At 40.1% G+C, this 13,864-nt stretch overlaps 1 protein-coding gene across 1 annotated transcript in view; it reads left to right on the forward strand.

Moving 5' to 3' along the window:
- LAMA4 (laminin subunit alpha 4) overlaps window positions 1–13,864 on the forward strand; it is a 108,191-nt gene that overhangs the window by 13,878 nt on the left and 80,449 nt on the right. Inside the window, exon 2 of the mRNA XM_026065560.1 lies at window positions 9,822–9,923. Coding sequence (XP_025921345.1) covers window positions 9,822–9,923 — 102 coding nt within the window. The remainder of the gene's footprint in view (window positions 1–9,821; window positions 9,924–13,864) is intronic.

The raw sequence follows: 13,864 nt of genomic DNA on the forward strand, positions 1-13,864 counted from the left end.
TATGCCTAGTCAAGTCAGATGTAGTTGTAGAAATGGCAGGTTTGGAGAAGTAACAAAAATCAAATATTTAAATAAAGTCATCTGTAATCTCAGTCATTTCAGCTGTTGGAAAACAAAGACTACACTCTCAAGCTTCTCTCATAGTAGCTATTACAGGAAAAAGTCTACAAGTATTGCTCTGCTTGATTACACATTGTTGGCAATCTTGTGAACAGTCTAGTGTTCATGTGTGGAACAGAAGAGGATAAAGTTATGAGGAAGAGGAACAATGCTAAATAATATTAGAAGCACAGTTTTCATGCCGTTAATGGTGACTGTTCTACCCTTTTGGAAAACAGGAATCAGGAGTTTAAGCATATAGAGGTGTTTGGCAGCATCTGATGCTGGGTTCAATTGATTTCTTATCTCCTAGTTATAGAATGTGGCAAGACAGTCTTTCATGGCAAACTAGGCCAGATAGGAAAGGCAGATCATTTGCTGATGCACACTGCTCAGACATCTTACATGGTCTGCTGTAAAATATGCACTGTCCTCTGGGAAYAGCCAAAAACAGCATAGTCCTAACTTTTAACAGTCAAATTCATCCCAAAATGTACTTATTGGAGTCCTTCAACTGCAGTGGATATTTGGTACAAAAATGTTTCCAGCATCCAAAGCCATAACTGGAGAGCTAGCCCCAGTGAGTTCCTCAGGCAGAAAAGTTCAAAAGCCTGGGATGTGAGATAGTACATGAGGCCATCACATACTGCCTGGAGCAGCAGAACACAGGATAGACGTGAGGTTTGGACAAAACTTTGTGGAAGTTAATCCCATACCAAAAGCAGAGCTCCATCTCCATAACTTAAAGGCATGTCCATGTAGACTATTCAAACCACAGCATTAATTAATAAACACCCTATTAGTCTGGTAAACTCAACTTCAGATGGCCCCAGTGCATTTGGCCTGTGCATTTGGAAAGAAGGGAATGCATGCAAGCTTTTCTCTCTACTGACCGCACACAGCAAGTGCAGTTCATAGGTTTTCCTGTGAACTTGTGAGTCCATCCAGTGGCTCGGGGACCAAGGGAACAAGCAGCATGTCTGAGTCAGCACCAGGACCCTGCAGAGCAAATACAGCTATATTCTTTCCCCCACATAACCCTTGCCCATCCCCAGATACGCAAATACTTTTGTGATCCCTCTGCAGTTCACTACTCCTTGATACTCCTAAAAACAACGCATGCCAAATGCTTGAGCCAGAATTTAACCTCCAGCAGTTAAGCACCTTGCCTGTGGTCACTACTGTGTAAGAAGGTAAAAAGCCCAGGGCTCTTGAGTGCTGGGCTCTAGCTCACCAGTAGCACATGTCTGCACTGAGCTGCAGTTGCACACAGCATGTACTGTGTATCTGCCAGATTTTATTTTTTGGCGACAAGTGCGGAAGGGTTTCTCCTGCAGGTCACAGAAGGCAGGAAGGTCAGGACAGTGGGGCGCAGTGTTATTACAGCTCTTTCTGTTTGCAGAAAGTTTCCCAGCAGACTCAAGAAGAACTAAATCTTTGTGCCTGTGCTTATGAATAACGTATCTTTGAACTAGGCAAATGGCTGAGGAATTTGAAACGTCTGTTACTCTGCTCCCAGGGAGCAAGAAAACCAGTCAAACGTCCATCACTCTGCAACTGGGATCCCATGCTTAAAAGGACCGAGATTCAGTTATGCCATGAACTGAACAGCAGATGTAGGAGGCATGTGGGTGCTCTCAGTACTTTCTTGCTGAATGAAATACCAGAAGTAGACTCATGTATCTGTCYGAGGTAAAGGAGATTGCTTTGTTATCACTTAGTTAACACTTTCCAAGCATGATAAACCATACAATCTGTGCCCMCTCAGAGTGGTTTTAAGCTAAGATGTACATGGAGCCTAACACTTTATTTATTGGAAAAGCAGAATTTCTAGGGCAGCAAAAAGTATGCCTTTTGGAGGGAACCAGAAAGTGTCCTTAGAATGGGGTCTACCATTCATATTCAGCTCTGCAGATTGTTCAAGTCACTCACAGCAATTCTCTTCTCCCCATTTGCATCTATATTGCTCAATTACAAGCTTGAGCCAGAAATGAACATGACAGCACTAACATGATGGCAGAAGTCAGTTTTGCTCTCTGTAAAATGGGATAATCTTGTGTCTSATAGGCATGGGTTAGAACTAAAGTCACTGTGTTTGCAGTGAGCACCAAGTATATCAAATGACAATACAAAGTCTTAATAATAATTGTTTACAGACTTCTTTCCTAAATATTTTTCCATGTTGTCCAAAGCCACCAAGTTAAAGTGGGACTGATTTACTGTCAGCAATGAGATCTATTTTCAACTAGCAAATGTCCACTGGTATTTTAAAACTCTCCCTAAGAATTATAATTTTGTCTAAAGGTATTRGTGTATATTTATGCCTTCTGCCCCCCCCCCCCAGTGGAGAAAAATAGATCTCAGAGATGGGCTGAGAAGATTTTGCTTGCAGAGTCTGAGTGCACAAGTATTGTTTGGGGAAGGTGGCACTAGTGCAGGGTAATATAATACAACTCCCTTGGAAATCTAGCTGTAAGTATTAGAGGAGATTCTACCCAGATGAAGGGAAACCTCCCATGATCACACTGTGAACTGGCCAGAAGCAAGCAAACTCAAACCTAGAAACAGAATTGCCTGGGCCTGTTGGATGCCCAGGTTTCCTTTAGATGCATCCACTTTCTCTACCTAAACATACTGTCTGGGGGCACAGACCATCAGGAGCCTTTGCACTCCTCCAAAGTTTCAGGATGTCTGGCAGTTTGGCTGGACTTCTGGCACAGCAGCTGTGATCTGGACACTTCTACACAGCATAGCACACCTGACACATGGGATAGGATTCATCTCTCCTGGATTTCRTATGGAGTCCACACTTCTACAGTACAGAAGCCTACTATTGAGGTAGCCCTCCAAGCCTCCCTTTACAGTCAACAGAGAGCAAGAAGCACAGCTGACTTAGATAGATTTTAGTATAAAAGGAATTAGACCATACCAAGGGAGTCTAGCTGGCTTCTTCCCATGTGGATGTCTCCACATTGCTGACTCCCACCTTGCTGTGGTTTGGGCTTCCTACACACACACTTCCACTGCTCAGCTGTGAAGGCTGCTTGCCAGGGTGCCCCTACACCAGCACAGCCACAGCTGTGTTAGCACAGCACTGCGCTTGAGGCAAGGAGGTCCTCTGGGATCCAGCCTGGGTGTGTCTTCATTGCCAACACAGACATACCAGGTGGGACCTGCTGAACACTGAAAATCTGGCATGCTTTCTGTGAGCACTTAATGGGGAATTGAGTACTTCTGAACATGAAGCCCCTATTGCAGGTGATAAGGACCAGGAATCTCTTCAGAAAAGAGTCCTATCTACTCTAAAGAAACCAGAGAGACTTGGAATAGCATCAAATGTACAGTAGAGGACAGCTTTTTCAGCATGGGCCAGGTGGCACTTGTTTGTCTAACGTCCTTATTTCCAATAAATAATTACATGAAGTACTGAGAGATATTCAAGAGGAAAATATCTTTTATTTTTAGGAAGGGCAGTAGGCTATTTATCTCCAGTTGGCCTAAGCAAACAATCTTCAAAAGGCCTCAGAACTGGGGCTGCCAATTCCGAATACTGCTCATAAAAAAATAAACAAATGCAAGCATGTTTGGTTTGGGTTTGAAAATATCCCCAAGGAGTAGATGGCTGTTGTTTCCATGGCAATACCATGCACTTCCAGTAGACCAGTGTCTTTTATAGACCCACAGATTTTAATACCAGTGGAGGATGTTTAGATTATTTATTCACTTTGGTATAGCAAATGATAGAGTTTCAGGGAATTAGTACTATTTTGAGTCCTAAACTTCTGCTTGGCTAAAACATATCTTCCAGAGAAGCATTACATCTTGATTTGAAGCTATCAAGTAATGAAGAATCCATAGCTCCACTCAGCAATTTGTCCAATTGTTTTCATCATCACATTAAAAACTTGTGTTTTATTTACTCACGTCTGACTTTGACACGTACCAATGGCTGACATGTTATTTCTTGTTATATCACAGAAGCAATATTTTTCTATTTTCTTCTCCCTGGGCTCTGAGTCCAAGCTTTGATAATGGTCAAGTAGAGTTTGTCTTCTTTTCTTCAAGGGTTAAGGGGAAAAGGACAGGGGGGACTTTTGAGGGTCCTGCAGTTGTTAAACTGTTGATCAATCAAGTGATAAATATTAAGATGCAAATAATTCACAATATGCGTCACAATTCTCCATAGGTATGTTTCTATTGAGAGAGAGCTTATCACATCAAACCCCATAGTTCTTATTACTAAGACTCTCTTAAGTATATGTATTCTGACTGTATTTTTACCACCTTTACAGGACAGCTCAAACTGCAGAAAAATTGTAAACTCTAATGCATGAAAGGTCTTTACATAGGTTGAACCTATATGTCCAATGAACTTGCTGCACTATCAAGATAAAATAATATCAGCTGAGCCATAGTAACTATCCATGTATGTTCTTGACCAATGCCAGAGGACAGGTAATGAGACTTGATTTAACTCGCTTTCATTAGGGTTAAAATAAAATAATTTTCATTTGCCAAGGGCTAAGAGCATGCTCAGGAACAGTTACAATGGCTTGGCTAGAGTACCATAAGTTATGCTACAACCATTTGTCTAGCCTATAGATATATCAACATGTGTATGTGTTGCCAGAAACCAAAAAAATGTTAATTTTTGCCTCTTGGAGTCTAAGATCACCCTTCCACATGAAATATTGGTGTTTATGACTGAGGATAGAACTTTCTTTGTATTTTTTCAAGTAGACTTAGGATATTAGGTTAATTAAATTAGTTCTAAGTTGATCAAAAGTGCATGAGTTTGTAGTATTCAAATATGACCCAGCTGCATGTGCTTTTACTGCACTGAATTGACCTTTAAAGTGAGAATCTACTAGATAATACCCTAATGTTTGATCTTTGCCCTTGTGCCTGAACATCATGCAGCCCACTAAGGATCTTTCTCAGACCTGGAAGGAAGCAAACTTTTTGCCTCTCTCTCTAACAACAGAGAGTGTGACACTGTTGGGCAGTTGCGACTGCATCTCAGATGAGACTAAACTCATCAGTGACTTGGCAGCTGATACACCACGGCTGCTACTTCTAGTGCTGTTCTTCAGCTTCAGTTCCCCAGGTGCACCAGTTATCTGTCCTTTTACAATGCTCCTGGAGGCAAGCACCATCTTTTTGTTCTGAGTTTGTCCAGGACCAAGCACAATGGGACCTCTGGTCCAAGACTGGCAGGCATGAGTGTGATGAAAATAACAAAGGTAGAAATTGTTTATTGTAGATCATTTAACCCTGGATCCACATCTCTCCATGTATCCCAGCACTCAAGAGAAAGCTCTGGAAATAACAAAGAGTACTGGAGATCCAAAGGAGCCTTTTGGGCAGAAGAAAGAGTCCCTTTGTGCTTTTATATATTCACAGGAAAGTCGCAAGTTCCAATACTAGTTGAAGAAACATCCCATATTTTCTAAGCATTAGATGACAGAGTTAATGGCTATATCTGCATTACTGAATAACACAGGTTGAAGACCTCTTAGGAAATTCAGTCAAGTAGCATAACACAGTTCATGTCCATATGCTTAAACTTTTTCCTTGTTTGCCCAGAAAAGAGCAGTCCCATAAATACTGCCTTGTGGGAACATCCCCTAGCAAATGCCATGCTCTGAGCTTGGTGTTGTTGGGAAGAGCAAAATTTGGCAAAGGACAAAATCATGGCAGAAAATGAATCATTAATCAGCATGGATGATCTAAGCCAATGCCTGAAGCCATGCTTTGCCCTTCTCTAGTTGGCTAATGTAGATGTAACCACAGAGAACATCCTGTGCATATTACCAGCACAGCACTCTGTTTTGGGAAGAGCAAATCAGCAGAGATTTGCACAGAACAAACAAACTTACCATGGCATGGCTGCACCATTGCTAGCAGGGAGGGAATGGGAACCTGATTCTGCCCTCAGTTATTCAGGTGCAGATGAATGCTACAGCTGCAATGAGCAGCTACAATGAAATCAGGGGAACTACTTGAATATAAGTGGGAGAAGACTCATAACCTGTGCATCTGGATTGCCATCCCTCTTCAGTCCTATCTTGCACCCATGCCATCAGAAGGGTCCAAAGCAACAGAATAGGACTAGAGGCTCCATAGCGCTAGCAGCCCTACAGTTGGTTCCTGTTTTTAAAAAATGTAATAATTAAAGCCAGATGCAAAAAAAAAAAAAAATTCACCAAGAGTGTAAAAGATTTTAAAGGGCTCAGCAACATTAGATTGGACTTTTTGGATTGAACTAGAACAAACATTGTCCCTCAGGCAAAAGAGTGACCCTAGTATCCAACAATTATGAAGACATAATTGCTAATGCAGACCTAGCATTTTGGCCTACTAATTGTCCTCACCATTCAGAAGAGGCCAGCGGACGGAAATGTTGCTCACTCAATTACCTACATAATGATTTTTCAGGGAGTGTATTTCCATTTTGTTCCAAACCTGTTTGTGCTCTGCGTGCAATTATTTTGTGCTCCCAGAACATTCAACCATTTGAATCCCTCAATTATCTCAACACTCTGACACTTCTTTTTATAAATATAATGTTGGCTCATGCCTTGGAACTTCTAACAGATCACTCCATTATCACTAGTAGGGTAAGGAGCAACAAAAATATATYAGAATAATTGCGAATGCCTGAGAAAACTTCTGAACTCAAAGGAAGCAATCTGGATCCAGTTTTCCTCTCACTCCCACTTCACTCATACCATTGACTGTCAATACCTCATTTCTCATTTAAATTGATGCAACCCATGGTTTAAAGTAGTGTATTAAAATAGTGAGTATCTGTACTTTTCCAAACTGTTGTGATGAATTGGGTAGTATGGGGAGATAATGTTTACAAAAAGCACCCAGGTGACTTAGGAGCCTGCATCTCACTTTCAAGAGGGGCTCTGACAGCCAGAATAACAAAGGCACCTCAACCTAAGACAGACATCTCAAGGGGCTTAGAAGTGTATGTGGCCAGAGCAGGGGTATGCTGGCTCCCAGTGGGCTTCAGTGAAGGCCATATAGCCCTGCCCATACAGCTGCCACCAGTGAAGTTGCACTGAACTGGACCTAACTTGCTACTGGTAGGTTAGTTAACTACATGAAAGCTCACGTGTTGAAATCACACTTTTGGTTGTAGTGCAGCCATACCTCTAGCTTAACTTTAAAGGATATGATATTTATAGCTGACTGAATAATTTACATAAGCACCTTTATACACACTCGTACATTTTCATTGTCAACATTCAACACTATATGTTAAAAATGATTCTGCTTAGACTTGCAAAAGCAAGAAAGCTTTTGGGCAGACATTAACGGATCAGCTAGGACCACCCACCAGTTGAAGGGCATCAGAGAACGTAACATGCCTTAGATCTGTATGGGTGGAGAGAAATATTGCCGAAAAAGAGACTGGGATAAGAATCTGTTTTCAATTTAGAAATTAATTGTCTCCCTTCCACAGTGTGGGGTGTAATCATTCAGCTGAAATACTTAGTCTGCTGGGAGCCAGCCCTCACTTCTATGTTAAGACTAAACAACTGAAAGAAATGAGCAGGGCAAATGGATAGCATTTCTGCTGTCCTAATGTGGCTATGGTATGAAAGCTTTTCCTCTCAGGAGCTATTATCTAAGAAAGTGTTTCCAAAGCAAACCAGATAAAATATTGTGTGTAAGAATGGTAAAGGCAACTGAGTTTTCCATTTATGTTCATCTCAGCTTCTTGGAGCTCTCTGGGATAAGACTGGATTAATGATTCATTTTTAAGCCTCATTTTTAAAGCTTGTTGTTAGTCATCTTATAAAATGTATTATTTTCTAAACAAGCAGCTGATCTGGCTGGATAAAAGTCTCTATCCACCCCTGAGAACAGAAGCTAACATACAAATGAATCTCAGGATCGCTGCCTCTTGCTACCCAGCTCACCACAACTGTATCTACAGCACCATGCAGACATACTAACTCAAGTCTCAGAAGCAATGTAGCCATAGCACTGTACCAGGGTTAATTAGCTACAGCCACCAGCAGGGCTGGTTAGCAATACTACTCCCAGGCTAGTTTTTGCAGCTAGTGGAAGTGTCACTGCACAGTGCTACATGCAGTGCTGTAGACCTGCTGTTCATGTCATAGCTCAGAATGGACATGAGAAGCAATGGATAGGCCAGCGCAGAATAGAAATCATCCTTTTTTTCAGGGCATCCCAGGAAAATGGGGGAGAAGGAGATGCAGAGGAAATCTAACTCTAATTAGATCAGTACAATATAATTAGAAGCCTCATACCTCACACAAATGCAAAGTATGTAAGACCACGCCCTTCTGATTTGCTAGAATTTCCCACTTTTTACAAGAATAAGGGACCTCAAGAACCACAAAAGACACARAGCACTGGAGAGTCAGCCATAAAAAATATTCCAGGAAAGCCTGGCATGTTTCAGGCTCTGACAATCACCTCAAGGACAGGCTTTCTAAATGATAGCAAAAAGAGGATGTGGAAAGTAGTTTCTGGAGATCTAAATGATATGCTACGGCCTTCACATTAGCTCTGCAAGCAACATTGCAAAAATTGTGCAAGGGTAAGAGCTTTAGGGTCCAAAAATACGTAGGTCTGCAGGGATCTAACATCACATATAATGCAGAGACTGCTACACAGAGTGAGCAGTGCTACACCTGAGTAACAGAGGTTGCTCCTGGGATCTCCCTGTGCACATCTCACCAATGTAATGTGTAACAAGGTAGAAGTTCCTCAGTGGATAAGCAGAAGTTACACTTAGGAGATAGATCACTAAAGCAATCCTCTTTCATTTTGTTTTTATTCTCCAATCTTAGAAGGACATTTTAATAGCTTTGTTATGTTACTGTTCTAATTAGTATTTAAAAGAAGGTGATTTAGATATTTACAATCTTCAATCTTCTGTTTAATTTCAGTAAGCATAGTTATCAAAAATGCTAAATGATATACACCAATTACATCCACATATTCAAGAATTTACGGGAAAATTTTACTTTTCATACAGTCTGCCCCTTCTATTTATTATGTCACATGAAAAATGGCTGGAGAACTGTGGTACCTCTCAGGGACTGATTACTTTCTGGAATAACAACAGGTTTTAGCTGGCAGATCTTGCCAGCTCTACAGACAGACAGACAGACAGTGAAGTGAAGTGAGGAATATGCCTTTGCTATGAGAACATCTCACAGCAGCCAGATGGCTTTCGTTCAGAAGGTATGTTTCAGTCTTCCCTAGGATCCTCATCCAAAGCTCATCAAAGCTAAAACAAAGTTTGCTCTTAGTAAACTTTCTATATTTTTTCTAAGTAAAAACTATTCCTTTCCTACAAATATACCTTCCTTACTGAAGACTGACCATCATTTCTAGTTAACTCATCCTCTTTAGTACAAAATTCAGTGAGAATCTGCAAGCTCCTCACCRTCATGCAGGCACCCACTGAAGGGCAGGGGGCAGGAAATGAGGCACATGAGGAATGCTGACAGCTTAAATAGTGTAAGGAAAAAAAGCAAGTGTCAGGGCAGAGACTGTAAGAACAAACTCAAGTTCATCAGTGTGTGTGTGGTCTGCTAGGATGGGGTTGTGTAGTGTTCTCTGGGGAGACCCAACAGTTGTAATTTTTGCCTTCCCCTGCCTCTTAGCCAAACCAAACTCTCAGAATACACATGTATAGGAAACACTTTATTTTTATTTTCTCATTGCAGGGATGCCAAGAAGGATTTTACCGTACCAACTCAGGAGAATGTTCTCCTTGCAGCTGTAATGGTAATGCAAACAGATGCCTTGATGTATCTGGAATATGTGTGGTAAGGAATTCCTATCTTCTCTGCCGGTCCCTCACTGAATGATATGACTTTTTATTTTAATGATAACATGAACCTTTTCACACATGAGGCTTCACATGAAGGAAGTATTTTCCAGGAAAATCCAAGCAACTGCAGGCCGTGGTCTGACTCTTCTATTAACTCCAATGCTGAATTTCAATATACAGCAAAAAAAGTGTCTACCTCACAGAAGCTTTTTGCTGAAGGACAATCATAAGCAGAGCCAAGATCAAAACATTAACAAGATTATCCTAACCAAATTTCATTCTCACTTACCTAAATTACCTCTGCAGATTTAAAATATTCATGTAGTATTTGTGAGAGCTGGGGAGAGTTTTTAGTCTATCAAATATATGAAAATGGTTTTGTATCCCCCTGAAGAAAAATGTATAAATTCAAACACATTTCATTCTCCCCTTTATGAACATAGTGCTGTATATCATATAAATAATTTACGATGGTGAGTGACCCCTGTGAGTGTATATACATGTGTTATCCATAGTAATTCTGCATGGCAGCCTCCTGCTGTGAAGTAACGACATGAGGAGGTTGAAATAATGCACCAAGGGAAGAGTGTGTTGAACTCCAAGGTAGTATTACAATTTGCCATATGTTCGTTCTCACTGATTATCAGCTAATACAAAAAGCTGTGGGTTAGTATTAGAAGTCAATCACTTGTAGTTCCTGAACAAAATTTAGTGCAATGAAACTAACCCAATTACTAGTGGGCAATCAGAGCAATAATACGCTAAAAAAGGATGGAAGTTAATACTTGTAATATATCTGAAACACATAGAAGAGCTAGGCATTAGTGTATTCTTTATAGGCCTATAAAGCAGGAGTAGAGCCCAGAGCTCCTAGTTCTACCATCAATTTATTGTGTTACTTTTGACAAGTCATAAACCTTTGCCCTCAGTTTGTCTCTTCATAAAATGGCCTGCTAATTTTCACATACTTTGCATTGCTGCAGCCTATATCAAGTTTGCAGTTATACACCTACATAATGCCATGTTCCAYGGCATATTTCTTACCATTTTTATTCCCATGGGAGTAAGACAGTGCAACTGTTCAACTCAGGGACAATTAGTATGGCTTGGCTGCTGCTGTGTGCTTGGGTTTGGCTAGTGTCTGTAAAATGCATATTGGCTTAGTGTTTTAATACTAAATTTTAAAAAATGGCTCCACACTGCCAGGCATTCCAAGCTATTTTCATTTCACATGCACATGGCTTTTCCTCATGGGACTATGACAAGAGGAAACTTCTGATGGAAGACTTAAGAACAAGAGAGAGAGTTTGACAAATGTCTGCTTCTGATGACTCCATCAGAGATTGTCTAGAGTAGAATATATGAGAGAGGAAAGTGATTATATCCTCAGTTTACAAACACAAAAGAAGACTTGTTTCCTGTCTTCTATAAAAAGAAGGCCAATGTCAGGAGTTGGGGACAAAGAAAGTTGCTGATATCAGCAGAAAGTAATCTGAATGTATATATATATTTCAGATGCTGCATTTATCTGGGACACTAGACTGTCTGAACTGATTGCTAGTAAAGGACAAAACTAAGAGATAAACCCCAGTTTATTTCTTGAGTTCAAATAAGCCCCTGCTCAGGCCATTTACTTCTGAATAAAGATGAATAGAGAAAAAGCTTAAAGGAAAAAGAGTGAAGGGGAGAGGAAAAGAGCGTGGTGTAAGGAAACAGCAGAATGAAAGAGTTTATGAAGGTATGATATCATAAAACAGAACAGAGATACCAATGGAGACTGCAATAACAGGGCTTTCCTGGCCATGTGGAAATCTCCAGGGAAATTCTGAAGACTAGTGAAATTTGCCTGGGAAAGCCTGGGAGAAGCAATGCTTAGAGAAGTAAAGAATGATGGCATCTGGATTAGAGCAGGAATAAGCATGTTAGATGAAAGAATGGGAGTAATTTGGGAAGAGGAGACTTGAAGGTTAATAATCTGCTTTGCACTAGAATAAGTGGACAAAGAAGCCCTTCCCTAAGGACCACTTCTCCTGGAAAGCCTGGAGAAGCACAGCAATGGAGCTGGCTAAAGACCCACTCAGGGTTGCATTTGGGGCCAAGGAGAAGTAGGTACCTGCATGGCTGGGAGTTCCTGGGAACAGATAGGACCACGTGGTATTGAGAGTTCACTGTTTTCTCCCTCCTCAAATTTTTAGGCAAATTATTCCAATAACTCTTGCAATGTTAAAACTCACACCTGGCAGTGAGTCATAAGACTTTCTGCATTCAGTTAGTGTTTGAAAGGCAGATAAAAAACAAAGAGATTCTGTATGTATTGATGGGCCTGTATTATTGCTCTTATCACCTCCTGTTTATATCCATACAAGCCTGATATCTCCCTGCTCCTAAAAAACAAATGTTCTTAAATTTTATCACTTATGGACTCTCCACAGAATCCCATGTTACCTTAACCATGAGTCATAGATGTTACTAAATGTCCTTAGCAGACTTTTATAAGGACTGATGTTCAGCAAAGTTAGAAGTTTCTATGTTTGCATATGTATTCATACAATGGAATGATTAAAATATGAAAAAATCATTTTTTAAAGTTAACTCTGCTAAGAATGGTGGAAGACATCATGAAAGTAACAATAACTCTCTATTCAGTTGATGGATAATTATTTTTTGTAGTTGAAATAATAACTAAGATATAGGAACTGAATAAATGAACAAGTCTAGGGCAGTATGAAAAAGAAAAAGTACATTACTCCGAAAGGGATGAAATATAAGGGTCAGATTCAATATAATGCTCTAAGACCTTCATGTTATGCAAATCCCCCAAATCAATTTGGTGATTGTAGGTCCCACATACAAATTAATGAAATTTTCATTGGCCTCTGCCCTGAATTTGAAATCAAATAAAATTAAACCCATATTAATGATGCCTTAGGGTAAAGTATTCACAGCTTTAATTTCTGCTGACATAAGTATGGGTTAGCATTCTGTTCTTAAATCTTCTCTCAGCTTTATTCATAGGGTATAAATCAACCCCATGTGTCTCTAAAAGCTTATTGAATGACACAATCAATGAATCAAAGCTCTCATCAGATAACCAGACAGAAGAAATTATTGCACATAGAGCCTTTCTTGCATAGATGTCCATATAAAACTGGTACAGAGATCAATCACGTAATCCTGTGATTAAAACTAAACAGCCACTCAATCCATTTTTTAATATAGAAAAGCACCCAAGTATTAGAAGAAAAGAGAGCAGTCAGCACAGTATAAACTCCATTTATGACATAATACAATACAGATGTCAAATAATGCTTCGTTTCAAAGTTATTAGCTGACTGTATCACACACCTTGGTGATGCATGGAAGGCTAACAGAGGAAGAAACATTAATTCTTTGTATTGATTTTAGACTTTGGACTTTTTAATGTAACATTCTCAAGCCTAACTAGGAAAAGAAAAGGAAGTCATTTGTTGTAGGGCCCAGTAGCTTTTGAATTTGGAAACAAGCATATATGTGATGTTAACCAGATTAAATTGTAACAGCTACAAATGGCAGTCTGCAGATGGAGTGATGTGCATTTTTCCTGCATAAAGCCTAAACAGTCAGGTTTTATTGCTAGTAAGATACAAAGACATAGGGGAATGTTTTGCCTCTTTCACCACTCCCAGATCCTACCCCACCAGCAACCCACAGCTGAGCTATTTCTTTAGAGAGTCTCTGTTGAGGAACATTTGAAAATTCAGACATGAGAATGGGCTTCAAAATGACTCAGCAACTGAGCAGAACTTCATGGAGGTCATGACTCTCAACTCTGAAATGAGTGGCATATAGAGCTGAAACAGCTTGTCTAAAGCAATGAATTCTCATACCATATGTGGGTACTATAATGGCCAGGACTTTATCTACCATATTAAAACATTTAATTGCATATTCAAGGGA

This window comes from Apteryx rowi, unplaced genomic scaffold (genome assembly GCF_003343035.1).
Source record: "Apteryx rowi isolate R43461 unplaced genomic scaffold, aptRow1 scaffold_229, whole genome shotgun sequence".
Taxonomy (NCBI): Eukaryota; Metazoa; Chordata; class Aves; order Apterygiformes; family Apterygidae; genus Apteryx; species Apteryx rowi.